Source organism: Astyanax mexicanus, chromosome 14, assembly GCF_023375975.1.
Source record: "Astyanax mexicanus isolate ESR-SI-001 chromosome 14, AstMex3_surface, whole genome shotgun sequence".
In the NCBI taxonomy this organism is placed as follows: domain Eukaryota; kingdom Metazoa; phylum Chordata; class Actinopteri; order Characiformes; family Acestrorhamphidae; genus Astyanax; species Astyanax mexicanus.
Genome location: NC_064421.1, coordinates 22,735,087 through 22,751,617, shown reverse-complemented (window position 1 = coordinate 22,751,617; position 16,531 = coordinate 22,735,087). Strand labels below are relative to the sequence as shown.

Here is a 16,531-nt window from a genome sequence, read left to right as displayed (position 1 = left end):
AGTCTGAACCAAGGTTCATGTTATGTTACAATTTGCATATTTTGTCTGGTTAGTTCTCACGCGGCAGTTTATTAAGTGATTTAAAGAACTTTGCTATTACTTATAGTTAACATCTGTGTGGACTGCATCTCTTTATAATTGACATTGATTGATTTGTAGGTGGGAGTGTTTCGGACAACACTATGTTATCAAATGAGAGAGTTGAATAATTGCAGTTAGTCTGGACCAGGATCACCTCTTAAAGGGGGATCAAATGCAGAAGGTGTAAACATGTTTAATGCATGCTAAGCTGAACCCTGAGTACTGCCCACACTGATTATATATCTGTTTACTTCCATCCTAATATTCTGTCTGCCCTATATTTAGTTACTTGATTTTGAATCCCTGAGAAAGATGAATGTGTAAATGTTAAATAGTTTTACTTTTCTGCATAAGTAGTTCATCATTGTGCATTAGTGAACAATATTCCAATGAGAATGTGTTAAGTTTTAGAATGATATGTTAGGTAATGGCTGTGCTGGGGCTGTTTGTCCTTTCTTTCTGTCTACATCTGTCTGGCTCACTGACAGAAGTGAGTCTCTGAACTGCAGTGTGTGTGTGTGTGTGTGTGGGTGTGTCTGCGTGTGTGTGTATGTGTGCGCGTGTGCAGGGAGGGGTCTAAAAATAGCTCACACACTGTTTGTCCCCTTACCCTCCAGCTCATGGTTTATGAACTCACACCCATGAGCACAGTAACTCATACACACACACACACACACACACACACACACACACACACTCACACACACACACACGCCCCACACCACTGTGTCCTCATTTAGATTGAATTTCACTTCTGAGTACCTCAGAGAGATGAAAACTCTTATGTTGCATAACACACACACACACACACACACTGTCCAAGCTATCAGACATGGAAAGTTTGACTGCACTGTCCTACTATATCTATAAATAGAAGCTGTGCATACAGAAAGGGATTAAATCAATGACAATCTGACTGTGATCTCTCACGAGACAGCTGCTCTACTCCAATACTATCCCACATTACACACACACACACACACACACACACACACTCTGCTTAACTCAGCCAAGACCCCACTATGCCTCATCACACACACACATACACACACACACAAACACACATTAGTACTGCACCAGCTGGTACAGGCTGTAGTATACAGCTCAGCAAAATGGCAGGTGTAGAGAAGTGTGTGTATGTGTGAGTGTGTACTTGTTTATTGTTTATTGAATGCCTTTCTCTCTGTCTCCGACTCTGTATTTGTTCCAGTGTGTGTGTGAGTGTGTTGTGGGAAAGTGAAAAGTAACCTAACAAGGGAAATTCAGAAAGAAAGATGGGGAAAGGAGAGAACAGAGATGTGCAGATGGAAGATCAAAGTGTTACTGTGCTTCGCTTTGCTGTCACTGTAGTCACTGCAAGGTGTTCTACCCACTTTCTGCTGTGGCAACTCCTGCCTCCAAACCTTAAGACTACTGTTTTAAAAAACAAGCTCTGCCTTTTTCCTTTTTTTACATTTATCTACTGTAATAAACATAGCTTTCTAAGATAAGCTAAGATCTGTTTTTTTTTTCAGATTTTTGTGATTATAAACTGTTGAACTTAAGGACCAATTGGTTGTTGTGTTTGTCTTTCAGGTTTTCCTGCCATTGATTGGCCAGGACAGAGTGGGTGAGATGTCAGTGGTGGAGTTTGTGTCTGATCGACAACTGGAGTTCTACACAGAGCAAGAAGAGCTGCGTCCATTTGAGGTCTGTGTGCCAGGGTTTATTGCTTTAATTTGGGATGGTTTTGTCTGTTTGTCTAGTTGCCTTGGATTGTTTTGAAAGAAAAGTCTAAAATATAAAACAGAATAAATAGTTTCCTTTATGGAAACATGGATTCTGTCTGGTAGACATTTAAAATACAGTACGTGATTATATTTGTAGTGATTTTAAAAGAAGCACATCAAAACAATCCAATCAAAACAACCAAAGTCAGGTTAATAAGCCTGATTAATGTGGAGTAAGTTTAGCAGATTTGAAAGGATTTTCTTGTGTGTTGATATAATATTATAGTTGTTTAAGCGCTGCAGTATGAAAACCAGTTCTAACTGAGTATTTAATCTTGGATCAGGCGAGACTAGTTATTAGTGTCACCCTTGCAGAGCTTAGAAAAGCATGATGCTTGTTGACACTTTTATGGAGCATTTTTGTGGCGCGCGTGTGTGTGTGTGTGTGTGTGTGTGTGTGTGAGTCTGTAGAGACTGTAGAGACATACTGGATTGCCTGCTTTGATCTCTGTAACACAAAAATCTCAAGTGCCAACTCACTGTATTTTTTTTTGCAATTTCTTTTGGTACTATCATCATGAGATTTAGCTCAAAACAAAAATACAACAGCAACTTTTATGTACATTAATTTTTAGTCTAACTACAGCTGCATTTAGCTTCCGATGCATGTGGCTAAAATATTATCAGCAAATGACCTAGATAATCGTCATATGAAGTGGCCGGGTGTAAACGAGTAATCAAACCCTCTTATTTTAAAAAAAGAGGCAAAAATAGGTTTTTGCTTGTTAATTATAAACAAAAAGTAAAAACACATTTTAAAAAAGCTTAAAAGCTGCAAATCAAAATGAAAACATTAATATTAAACATTAAAACACATTTTAAATGGACCTTGTTTAAAAGCCAGTAGTAGCCATGTTGCTCAGTTGGACATCCATTGTACTAATGACTTTACTAATGATTATATGACTAATACTAATATTGAGTGTCATCTCATTGGAGAATTTAGTCTGAATCATCCTTTCTTTAAAGACCCTAATTCTGTTGTTTATTTTTAACAATGGTATGAAATGGCTTTTTTTTAAGTGGGAAAACACATCATGACTGTGAAGTAGTTTAAATACAGTATGTGCTGAGCAGAAACAGTGTTCTGACACCCTCTCTTACACACACACACCACACACACACACGCACACACATACACACACTGCTGCATCATTTCATCACTCCCAGTCTCTGATGCCTGTGGATGGATGATAAAAGGGAGAGTCCCGCTCTTTCATCTGTGTGTGTGTGTGTGTGTGTGTGTCTGTGTATGTGTGAAAAGAAAGCAAGAGAGGGGGGAGCTGTGGTGGGCAAGCAAGCTGTGAGTGAAAAAGACAAGAGAAAAAAAGGCAGAGAGAGAGGGAGGGAGAGGGAGAGAGAGTGAGTGAGGTTTGAGTGTGTGACTGTGGATACAGCACTGGCACATGACACTAATGTGTTCTGAACACTGCAATTCTGAAGGCTCTGGAAAAAAAACCTTGAAAAAACAATCATAACAATTTACCTCTCCTCTCCTCTCTTTTCCTCTCTTGTTCTTATTCTGTTCTCCTCTTTTCTCTTTCCCACTCCTGCTCTCTCTCTCTCTCTTCTGCTGTACTGTATTGTCAGAGCCGCTGCACTTCACAATGCTTTCTTTTAGGCTTCTTTTCCTACTTACTATTGCTGTTCTGAGCTCAAGGCGTGAGTGAATTACTGAGCAGAGGGAGAAACGAGGACAGACAGGGAGCGGAGGAAGAGAGACAGAGGGAGAGTAAAGGTAGAGGGAGAGAGAGAGAGGAAGGGGGGGCTGGAGCACAGGCTTGGGACTGTGTGTATTTACTGCCGTTTCCTTGACAACTTAAAGCTGTGTTTTTACTTAGCACATGGTAAGAGGCCTGTGTAAGGTGTATGTGTGTGTGTGTTTGTGAAGGTATGCAAGCAGTGTACACTGGTTTATTGTGAGTGTGTATGTGAGGGGTGAGAAATGGTGTGTGTGTGTGTGTGTGTGTGTGAGGGAAGGGTTAAGCACTGTTGACCTGTTAAGCCGAAACGGGAAGAGTGCAGCTGTTTTTAGGAAACCACATGCTCTCTCTCCTACTCTCTCTCTTCTTGTTCTCACTCTCTCTCAGACTCTTTCTGTCTTCTCCGACTCTTGTCTTTCCATCTGTTTTTCTGTCTCTTGTTCTTACACTCACTTTCTCTGTGTCTGACTGTGTCTCTCTGACTCTCTCTCTCTCGCTCTCACTCCCTCTCAACATGTGTATATTTTGGTGAGAACAACAGACAGAAAGAGAGTAAAAGAGAAAGAATATGAGTGCTTGTGTGGATGTGTTAGAGAGAGTGGAAATGGGAATGTGTGTGTGTGAGAGGGTTTAGGTTTAGTGTAGGGAAAAGCAGGCAGAGTGGTTTCCATTAGCCTGTGTGGAACACTTTCCCTTTTGAGGCTGTGGTGAGAAAGAGACTCTGCTGTGAGTCAGCCACCCCGAAGCTGGAGAACAGCACACACACACACACACACAAACTCACACACACCCAGCCTCCCTAATACACATAGACACACATACGTTGCTATATTTGAGAAGACCTTCATTTACTTCTGTATTACTATGAACAAGTAATATTACACCTTCTCCCAAACCTCACATTAGACTCCAAAAGCCTCTCTGTCTGCTCATCTTTTGCTTTCATTTGTTTTGAAAACATGAGGTTTTACAGACCATCATACATGCACACATATTGCCTCTGATTGGCTAACAGCACTGCAACACCAGGAGGCAGTGAGACAGACAACAGACATTTTTACACTAGTAACAGTCTTTGCAATTACTAAGGCCCTGCTAAGTGCAGTGCAGCCTCTGACCTAGTCTCAGAGTTAAAACACGAAATCCACCGGAGATCCTATGTAAACCTAGTTACATGATACCATTTGTTACTTAGCTCTAAATTACTGGGCAAAGCAAAATAACACAGGAACAAACTGCCATGTTGTTCCTAATACCGTTAGCTCCTGTATGACGAGAAGTTGTCGCTGTCTGGCTTCAGCTCTGCCTCTGTGCGGTCACGAGCTAAGGTGGGCGAGCCGTGAATACTAGTTTACGGGTTGACGCAGACACAGGTGATTTTCCAGATCGACTCGTTTTCAGAAAGAGCAAGAAAAAGTGAATTTTAGCGGAAGGACACATTTAAATACGATATGAACATACATCATTTAATATGAAATGACTGGACATTCTGCATAAAAGTTCACAAGGCTTATAATGAGACATTCTAAACTGATTTTTGCTTGTTAAGTTGAAATATCACAGTCAAAAATGGCTGTTTAAAACTTTATAGGGAGTTTAGTACCATAAAATCTTTTCTGACCAGCCAACCTGTCCATTCAGCACCCAGTTCTTTAAAACACTTCAGTCAATTAATGTCAAAAAAAGTGAGCCTTGGCCAAGAACGAAGGTATGATTTGCTCTGGTTCAAACGTGCTGTTCCTACTGGTTTGGATTGGGATATCACTAACACAGTCAAACACACACACATACTTACACACACACACACACACAAACACAATGTCTGCACATGCACTATGCAGACACAGAGCCAGACACACAGATTCAATAACTTACCGTACACAAAAGTCATTGTGTGTGTGTGTTTATGAGGACAAACTGCCTGTGTTTCTCTGTTTCACAAACACAGCAGACATTCACACAGCCTTATTACACTCAGACACCTACACCTTTAATCACCTTATCTCTCTCTCTCTCTTTTTTCCCATCCTCTCGCTGTCTATATCTCTCTCTCATTTCAAAGTCTGTCATTAAGCACTTTAGCACTTTATCTCCCCTCCATCTCACATCTAATTTTCTCTCTCTCTTTTTCTCTCTCTCTCTTTCTCTCTCTCTCTCTCTCTCTCTCTGTTAGTGTCTTTGATGCCGTGTTCAGTCCTGTGTCAGGGGCAGGTTACTGAAGGACAGGCTTTTCTCTTCAGACACTTTCATTGATTTTTATGAGCACTCTCTCTGTCTCTTCATCTCTCTTCCTCCTTCTCTCTTGTCTCGAATTGTCTCTCACTTTCCCTCCTCTGTTTGTCATTACCTCACCACTTCTTCACTCTCCCCCTCTCCCCCTTCTCTCTCACCTTCATCCTTCACTCTGTCCTTCTCTTTTTCCCTGTTTTTGTTGTGTCTCCTTCTGTCTTTTGTTCTGCATCTGCTGCTCCTCTTTCTTGTGTTCAATTGTTTAATTCTCTATATACTTTCTTTTCTTCTGTTTTTCTCTTTCTCTATTTTAATCAGACATTGATTAGAAAACACAGCACCACACACACACACTACACGGACAGAGCCTCCTTAGTTCCCTCTCTCCCTCCCATTCCTCTTCAAATGTGATGAAGCCTCATAGGCTTCATTTAGTTCTATCTCTATCACTCCATACACAGCTTCATCACCCCCCCCACTTCCCTCTTTTCCTTGTTCATTCATCACACACGTGTGTTTGCAGATATGTGTGTTTCTGTGTGTGTATGTGTGTGTGTGTGCACAGGCTTGCTATCTTTCTCTTATAAATGTGAATAGACAGACAAACACACACAGACACACCTCTCCTCTCACTCACTCTTTTTTTTACTCTGTCTGATCTGTCTCTCTCTGCCTCTTCGTCTCTCACTATCTGATCTGTCTCTCTCTTCATTCCTCTCTTTCTCTCCTCTCTGACAATCTAGCTCATCCTCTCTCCCCCTCTCTCTCTTTCTCCCTCTCTCTCTTTCCCCTGTATTTGTCTGCTTCTCACTCTTCTTCTCTTCCAGACACTCTCCTCCTTCTCTCTCTCTTTTTCTCCTGATGCAATAGTTGGATCAGCGCTCTGTCTCTCTTGGCTGTGTTGCCGTGGTGATGGTTTGGCAGAGTGGTAGAGTGAGGTCATCTCATTCTCATTCTTTGATATTACTTTATCATCTCTCTCTCTCTTTCTCTCTCTCTCTCTCTCTCTCTCTCTCTCTTTTGCCTGATCTCTCTCAGAGTCACTGGCAGCAGTTTCTCTTGCTCCAGGCTGATGTGTGTGTGTATGTATCAGCTCAGTGGAGATAAATACAAACAGGATTCATTTGGGAAAAGGTTACTTATAGAGTCATGCTAATGAGATGTCAAAGCAATTTACTTATTAGATAACTGTGTCAGTCAGGCTCATTTCAAAATATTGATCACACTATATATCATTTTCATAGCCAGTTAATGGTGTTTGCCCAGGAACTGGGAAGATTAAAAAACGCAACCCTCAGATTGTTCACTGCCCAGTCCAGTTTTCAGATATTTATCTCTTCTATAAAACCACAACTAACAAACAGTTTTAATCATCTCTGCATGCAGGGTCTGCTGACCCCCCTTCATTAAGAGTTGTAACCTGTTGTGTTGGACTATTGGACTGGGCAATATGACAAAAACTTTAGGGACATGGCTACATAAGATATACGATACAATGAAACTATAACAATATATATAACAGTATACTCTTAAAGCATCAGCATTTAATGTAACACCTTAAATAAAACATATGGTAAATTTAAATAGTAAATAGCTAACTGTGTATGAAAGTAATTATTTCACTGGCTTAGTAAACTGTACTGGATTATGTAATTTTAGATAGTGAATTAAAGTCATAATGCTGCTCTGTTAATTATGGTGTTTCAATAACAAACTATTTCCACACAAACAACCCATGTATATTCCTGTTTAAAAACACATGCATTTTCATTTGCTATTCTATTGTGTCTCTAAAAAATAAGGCCATGCTGATGAGAACACAGCTGTTTAGACTGATTATCCCAGCAGTGATGTGTTTTAGGTTTCAGTTGTGCCTGCTGTGGGTTACACTGAAATCACACTGTAAACTGTAATCTGCAGAGTTATTCCAGTGATGGAGCTGCACCAGCGTGTGAAGCTCGGTGTAACTCTGCTGTTTGAGAGTGTCTGCCACGCTCCACAGGCAGATAATCATTTTAAAATGCGGATAACCCCGTCTGAGGTTAGACATGCCAGAAGGTATTTGCATCCTGTGAGGAACATTGATCTTCCTGGTTGCAGTGTGGATGTTTTCAAGCAGACCTAGCGCTGCAGATCATGTTTAACGTGACTTGAGATTTGTGCTTAAGAATTGATCGAGAAAGACCTGAGCACAGTGCGCAGTTCGGTGAATTTGTGATTGACTTTAGTTAAGCACATTTTAATATTTTAAGTGCACTACATAATGCAGAAGCCTGGAGGGGCAGTGTATTGGAAAAGAAAACATTGTAAGATGGCCAAGACTAGCAAATTGATATCAGATTTTTAGACTAAACTCTGTTTACTTTTTTCTGCTTCACTCTGCGTTCACAAAGGCGGGCTTTGCTATAAGTTTGACTCTTGTTGGTATATTAACAGCTGCTTACATTGACACTTTTGGGTTGTATGAGCGTGGCCAGTTAGCATGATGGCTAATGAAGCTTTTACTTTTTTCACAAAACTAATTCAAAAACTATTCCCTCTTTATGTGCAAATATGCATTTTTGAGACTAGGAATGAAACAGGGTAGGAACCAAAAGTTCACAGAGTAAAAACTGGGATCTTGAACCCCCGTTTTTGCAGTTGATCTGAAGAATATGTTGGGTAAATAGGTTTAAAAGCTCACTTCACACTGAGAAAATCTTAACTCGATTTGATGCTTATAATTGATTAGTGCATATATAACGCATATTTATGTACGATATAACATGAAGCAAATGCAGAGATGGCATTTATATAGTAGAGCAAATTAAACTACACCTGCAGAGTTGTGAAGCTCAAACTTGCAGAGTACAAGATCAGATCACATTCTCACCACAAGTGAACCGCTCCAGAGTTAGCCTGTTACCAGACCGAAACCACTTCCTCTCAAGGGTACTTTTAGTAAAATATATAGACATGACCTCAATATTTTTTGCAGACATCAGTATTAACCATTGTGTCTACTTGTGTTTGTTGACATAAGAATGAATGTCATGGAAGTCTGTGAGCAGTAGCAACATCCTATGTGTATGAAAAGTGTACCTGGTGAACAATGATCAATGCATCAATAACAGTGTTTTTTTATACACTGATACCATGAAGCAGTTACTGACACGAATGCGTGCCACTAGATGACACTATTTTGTTTCAGTCTTGTCCCTCCCTTGTCTCTGCCTTCTCATTAGTGTTTTTAGGTGTCTTATTTATTTCCCAGCCTTATCCCTTCCCTAGCATTATCTACTCCAGCTGTTGTCCACCTTGTTTGTCCTACTGAATATATACTATATATTCTATACTATATAGAATATATACTTGTGTTCCATTAACAAACCTCTACTGGTTAATGCCAATTACTGTACTGATGTACACCTGTCCATACGAATTACACCAAGGGTTAAAACAAATCTAAAAAGTCAGATTTTATCAGACAGAAAAGTGCGGGTGTGAAAACACCCTTAAAAAGCAGCTTGACTCTGCTAATATCATTCTGTAGTTCATATATCATGTTTTGCTAATTTGAGTTAAATTATGATGTTTATGCCAAGGAGGAGCGCTTCAGTGCTGTTTGAGTCCAGAGCTGATGCCAAGTATCAGCAAGTGTTAGTGCTCTGCTGCATGCTGTAAATTGTATTAGCTCAGTAGAGTAGCGTATGTGTGGGCAGGGCTGTTTTTTCCACAGCTCTGCTAGTTTGATTAATTCCAGGCCAAAATGGTGGAGTATTTCTAGTGTGCTGAAGTCAGGTTGGGGGCGGTGGGGTTGGGGGGTACAGTCAGGTTGTCAGCAGCTGCATGTTTATCTTAGGTGTGTGTGTGTGTGTGTGTGTGTGTATGTGGTGCGCACACAAGTGCTGAGTGAGATAATGAGAATGTGTGTTAGTCTGGGTCGTTAGAGGAAAAAGAGGCTGTTAACGTAAGTGTGTGCATGTAGGTGGATTTGTGTATGAGTGTGCACCAGTGTGTACAGGAATGGGTTTCAGTGCACAGAGTGCTAATATATATGAGTATGTGTGTTTGTCATGTTTGCGTGTACAGTATGTGTGTGTGTGTGTGTGTGTGTGTGTAAATTAATGACTGTTTATTCACCTGTGTGTGTGTGTGTGTGTGTGTGTGTGTGCTAGGGCTTAAAAGATAGAAAGATCAGAAAATGTTAGCATCTGTGTTTCCCACCAATCAAATGAAGCAGCAGTGTAACGCACTAATTAACACTAATTAACCTTACTGTCATCGTTAGCTCCATTCGCCCTTCACCCTGCCCACATAGTGCTGCCTCCAGTCACACACACACACACACACACACACACACACGCACACACACACACACACACACCATTATCTCTCCTCTCATTTCTCCTCTGTCCTCCTCCCCTCCCCCTTCTCCTAAAAGCCACTGAAGCAGTGCTGGAGCTGTGTGTGTGTGTGTGTGTGTGTGTGTGTGTGTGTGCATGTTTTTGTCAGAGAGAGAAATGGAGTGAGAGGTGAGAGGCACAGAAACAGAGAGAGAGAAAAAAAGAAAGAGAAAGATAGAGAGAGGAGATGAGGGAGGGAGAGAGAGTGTGTGTGTTTGTGTATGTGTGTGAAAGTGTGTGTGTGAGAGAGAGAGAGAGAGAGAGAGAGAGAGAGAGATCAAAACCTGCCTGCGGGTAAATGAATAAATCATGTCTTCCCTTCGTCCTGAGAACTGAGGCACAGATGAGTAATACACACACACACACACACACACACACTCTCACACACACACACCCTCTCTTCCTCCCTCTCCTTCTCCTCTCTCTTTCTGTCTGTCTCTCTCCATCTCTCTGTGTCTTTACTCTCTCTACTCCCCATCTCTCTCTTTCTGCTCTCTTCCTCTATCTCTCTTCCTCTATCTCTCCTCTCTGTTTCAGTCTCTCACATAACCATGTGTCTTATATGCAAGGTCAGATAGGAATCAGAGATGCCTGGTCTGTCTTACACACACATGCACTGAGATTATTAGACCCACTACACAAACATGCACTCACTTTTTACCTAGCCACAAATTCCCTAGCTGTCCTGGAATTTAAGCTGTTTTTGATTAGCGCTGAATTAAACAGATAATAATATTTATTGCAGCTGATAATGCTGTTCAGAATTATTGCCACACTTGAACCCAAACAGGCTTCTTTAGAAATAAAAGGTAAAATCTCTAATTGGGTCTCAATTTTGTATGGGTTTCTCTAAAGACCTCTTAGTGAGCAACTTATTAATCAGCTGTGCAGTTTTTGGCCTCCGCAGGCAGTTAATCACAACAGGGCCGCGTTTAATGTGTTTCATTTAGCGCCGTACCCACTGCATCCCATTCAGACGCTTCTGTTCCCAGCCACTGCTGCTCATCACAGAGCTCTCTAATGAACCAGAGGAATTTGCCCAGTGTGTGTGTGTGTGTGTGTGTGTGTGTGTGTGTGCTGAAAGTACAGAGCCCAGTCTCAGATGCTCTAAAATGCTGCTGAGCTTTTTGTCATGTATCAGGGGTATGCTCAGCCGGGAAAACAATAATCGTCATGTAGTGTATATTTTAACCAGAGAAGTTTGATGATAATGCGTGACTGGTTTATTATCTCTGTTATTTACAAAATCTTAATTTAACACACCTGCTTCAGTTGTTCCAGCCTTCAGCATCTTAATGTGAAAATCAGGTGTAGATGATTAGTGTTGCAAAAAAAACAGGATAATTATCATGAGCAAAACAGATTAAGAATCTATTACTCTATTGCTGCAGGCACTGGTCGAACCTTTTTGTTTTGTGTTAAACACATTACATTCCAATTGTACAAATTTACACACTTGGTTAAATATTTACAAGATTAATTGGTTTAAAGTGAAAAAAAGTGATTAAATACCCTTATATTTGTGATGCTTTCTAAAAATGTGAATAAACCTATATTTTTGTTTGCTCTGGTCTGAATCAATTAATGGTTTTGTAAACATGGTACATTTTACCTTTGGATTGGTTTGCTTTTTCCACTTATTAATCAGACCCATCTGGGCATGGAGAAAAAGAGTAAATACAGGAAGATGGCGCTGTGTTCTGGACTAATGTAGATTTCTGTGCAGTTTAAAAAGGTGCAGCGGCAGAGGTGGCATTTATTCAAAATGAAATAAAAGTCATTTTCTGGCCACAGCAGTTGTTAAGTTCAAACTTCTAATGTACACCTGATAGCTGATAGTCAGATCGAGGTCAGATCATGTTTTAACCAAAGACAACCTGCTCCAGACCACCTCCTCTTAGGGGGTTTCGGAGCAGCTGTTCTGGTCTGCATCCATTACTGTATCCATACCTTCCCAAATAAATCAAAACTGGATTCAATCAAACATGAATCCAGTTTAACTAAACTTAAAAGTACCGGTGAAACCACATCCTAATTATTAAATGCTTTTACTTCAGCCAACTTCCACATCTGTTTGTTGCAGTTAACTGGTTTTATAGTACTGTGCATACTGGAATGACCTATTTATCTTGAGTTCAATGTAGTAAATAAATAAACAGTCCTTTTTAACAAATATTAGCATATCTGAACAAGTGAACAGCCAACTAAGCATACCAGTCTTGTACAAATTAGACACTTTTGGTAGACGTTAACCATGTGAGAGACACTCTTGCACATCATGTAGAAGATAATGGCAAATCATGAAGAAGAAGCTCTGTGTTAAGCAGTGTTGGTTTGTGTTCTAACCACAGCTCTGCAATGGAAGGATGTTTTTATGCTGTTTTTATCTGACACTCTTTATAAATATACATGCCCATGCCAGATTACTCACCCACAGACACAGAAAAAGCAACAGAGAGTGTGTGTGTGTGTGTGTGTGTGGTTGATGTAGAGGGCAATTTAACGTGTCACTAAAAGTCATTGCAACCGGACTGAGGTTTGAAGCAGTAGGTATTAAAACTGAAGGAGAGGTGGGCGAGGGAGAGCTGGAGAAAAATGATAATGTTAATAGAAAGGATTGAATTGGACTTCTTTCTCAAGAACATGCACACACACACACACACACACACATTTTAACCCTCTGAGTAGCTAATAGTGTTAAGACCTGACTTAAGCTTGACCTTTTGGAGTTGGAGGGATCAACCTTAATCCTGAGGGAAAGCATGAGAAAATGTTAGTGGGTGTGTGTGTATGTGTGTGTGGTTGCTTGTGTGAGTGAAAAGTGAGAGAGTGAGAGAAACAGAGCGTGTGTGTGGGTGTTTGTTTATAGTTTTATTGTAAGTGGAAGTAGTTTGATGGGTATTTAGTTAAAGGAGTAATGCTGTCTTGGTTTAGTGAATGTCAAAACATATGTTTGTATGCATGCCTGTGTGTGCTTATGTGAGTGTATAAAGCAGATATTTGTGGTCAGCTTTGTGTGAGGGTTGTTTGTATATGTTCTCAATGCGTGTGTGTGTGGGGGGGGGGGGCATTAAGTGTATACTGCAAAAAGCAATAAAGGCCACAGGAGTTCAGCGAGAGTTCGGCTGAATATCCGTCTACACTACAGCTTCTCTTACATAACTTCCAGCCTTCTGTGAATGCGTGTGACTGTCTGTGTGTCTGTCTGTGGACGTGTGTGTGTGGGTGAGTGCATACACATGCTGAGGGGGTGTGTCTCTGTCTGGATGAGTAATACCATGTGTGCCTGCATTTGCGTGTCTGTGTCTGTGCCCAACATCCTTCACTAACAACCTCCCCCTTTGTCTCTCTCTCTCTCTCCCTCTCTCTCTCTTTCTCTCTCTGTCTTGCACTCTCTCTATCTAAATTTTGCTCACTGCTGTTCACACTCTCTTCCTTTTATACTTTATTTATTTACTTTATTTCTTTACTTTTTTTCTATACTTCACCCTTCTTTTTCTTTTTCTTTTTTTTCACCCTTTGCATTTTTTTGGTCTGTAATGACCAAGGCTCTTTTTCATGGACAACTGAATTACCTTATATAATAAAATGAAGTGTTATATTTAGTAAATGTAAACAAGGTTAAAGTTTCAAAACCCACCGTTCTCTCCTTGGGACTTTACAATCCATATATAGAAACTAGACCTTTCACAATAATTTCATTATTGACATATCATGCAATATAATAATGTCCTCAGTCATTTTTGTAGACCTAGTTACTGCCTATTTTGTGTTCTTAGCAAGGGAAACCTATACATCTGAATGACCTGGGATTTCACCTTTGTTAAATTTCATTTTATTTTATTTTATTTTTTTCATTTTATTTACGCTATATTGTCAAACATCTTGGCTGCATTGTTTTTGATGAGCTTTAAAGGCTTTGGTGGAGCTACTCTGCTGTGGAAATCCATTCCATGAAGCTCTTAATGCACTTTTCTTGAGCTGTTATAAAGGCTACATCAAGTTTGGAGGTCTGTGATGATTGACTCTGCAGAAAGTTGGCGATCTCTGTGCACAGTGCACCTCAGCATCAGCTAACTGCTGTTGTTCCCAGTTGCTTCCACTTCGTTATAATAGTACTAACGGTGACTGGACTTAATAATGTCCTTATAATGTGCATAGGTGACATCCCATCATGGTTCCATGCTGGAATTCAGCAACATATTCTTTCAGTAAAGTTTGTGAATAGTGATTTGGATGTGTGGGCATTGGCATAATTGCATTATTATGCTGTTAGAGTTGCATTAAATCATAAATCCTTAAAAAGTCAATAAATAGTTGACATAAATAGATACCAGATGGAAACTGATCTAAACAAGCAAATTCTTTCATGGCATGAAAAAACGAATTAATTTCATATCCATTCAGTTTACCACAGTTTAGCCCTGCCCATTTCACTACCTGTGTAGTTATTGAAAAGTGCAAGCATGGCAGACCACATAAAGGTACAGACTAGAGCAGGATCACTGAGTGCAGATTTCTACACCTCCTGTGGCATTAACATATGCACAAAAACTGAGCTCATAGCCAAGCAGCTGCATGCAAGCCTTACAACCACAACACAATGCAAAGCTTGTAAAACACACTGACACTGGACTCTGGGGCAGTGGAAACATGCATTGTAGAGTGACAACTCTCTATCTCCTTTCTGTCTGATGGACAGAGATGGTCTGGGTTTAGCGAATGCCAAGAGGGCGTTACATGCCTGACTGCATAGTGCCAACTCTAATCCCTGGTGGAGGAGGAGGAATAGTGCAGTGGGGTAAAGGGAAGTCTTAGGGCTGTTAATGCAAGACATTTGGACAAATAGACTTCCAACTTCCAACAGCTTGAGGAAGGTGCTTTTCTCTTCCAGCATGACTGTAACCCAGAAAAAGATGGGCAAGTTAGTTTGGTGTAGAGTACATTAAATTGCCTGCACAGAGCTGTGAACTCGTATCAAACACTTTTGGATTGAACTAACCAAGTGTATGAAGACTATCCAAATTTTTGTGTAATGTGTAGGTTTCTCAATATTTTTTGTCTGTATAGAATGTTTTTGCCTGTGTGTATTTTTCCCACATCCTTTTTTAAGACTTAATGAAAGCCATAAACTCTGTATACATTCTCTGTGTGTTGTAGCAGAGTGAAGTGGACAACTCAGCCCTCAGAGAAGATACTTCGTGCCGGGAGCAGGTCCAAGCCTGGCTCAGACAGCGGCAGCTCCAGCACATTCTTCAGCTAGGTATTCTGGCCTCTGCTCTCTTCTGCATGAAGGAGGGAGGATTCCTCTTCTTGAATCCTTTGACTGTGGGCGGGGATAATTCGCTGGTTATGGTGGGTGTCTGGTGGACGTGTTGTCTGGGCTCTGTTGGTCAGGGCTGTTGAAAAATTGGCTGAGTTTTTCCAATTAATGTTTGTTTAAGTTGTCAGCTCAGTCCAAAGTTGAGTGTGGGCCCCTGCCATCAAGCACATTTTTTCGTCTGTCAGATTGTTTTAATGCATATTTTTCTCCCTTGTATATTTGTATGTGAATGTTTGGACTAGTGTTGGTCTAACCGTGTTGAATAGGTCAGAACTTTAAAAATCACCATGGGATTTTCACAAACCTGTGGGAAGAGACAGGGCTACAGTGCACAATTGTATTACTTTTGTTTCTATTCAGTGCATGCCAGTTTTTGTGCATGGACATTGTGGCCAATATGAAATGAAGGTTCTTGAGCTGGTGCTTGTATTTTACAGGGCACGGCTGTGTGAAAGGCCTTAGGGTAAAAGTGTTCAGACATGACTCCAAACCCCAGTGGCTCTATGGTACCGTCAGTCACCATGATCACAACAGCGGAACCATGACTATTTTGAGCGACCAGGTAGGAAAACATAATCATTCTCTCACTTTCTTTTTAAGCCTACATTGCTGTGTAAAGGTTATGGTTTGAGAACATCTAGTTTTGCAAGATGTTTGTAATAAATTTCTTTCTTTCTTTGTCTACATAGTAAGACAAAACGATTTGGATTCATCTTCTTTTATGTTGGCACCTGTGTGGCACCTTGTGGCAAAACATTATCAGTTTTATCAGAAAATTCACAGTGGAAAACAATCATTACTATACAAAAGTTTTAATGTGCAAACATATGTCATATATATGTTCCTGTCTCCTCTCGTGTTTCTGTAGGTATCAGAGCCTCCTCTGAGTGTAGACCCAGCACTTACACAGGTGGTTTTCCTGGACGATATCAGGCAGTCATTATTGCTGGGAGAAAACTCCACTACTAAATGCAAACCTCACGTCAGGATCAACAGGACTACGTTGGTAAAGAAAGTTAATTCATTTTACATTGATGTTTA

The 16,531-nt window shown here is 40.5% G+C and overlaps 1 protein-coding gene across 3 annotated transcripts in view; it reads left to right on the top strand.

The window, feature by feature from the left end:
* jmjd1ca (jumonji domain containing 1Ca) overlaps nucleotides 1–16,531 on the top strand; it is a 59,817-nt gene that overhangs the window by 25,487 nt on the left and 17,799 nt on the right. Inside the window, exons 3-6 of one of the 3 annotated variants that reach the window (XM_022672850.2) lie at nucleotides 1,657–1,770; nucleotides 15,331–15,430; nucleotides 15,928–16,052; nucleotides 16,359–16,496. In XM_022672850.2, the coding sequence (XP_022528571.2) occupies nucleotides 1,657–1,770; nucleotides 15,331–15,430; nucleotides 15,928–16,052; nucleotides 16,359–16,496 (477 nt within the window). The other 2 variants (XM_022672849.2, XM_022672853.2) reach the window with 2 other exon arrangements.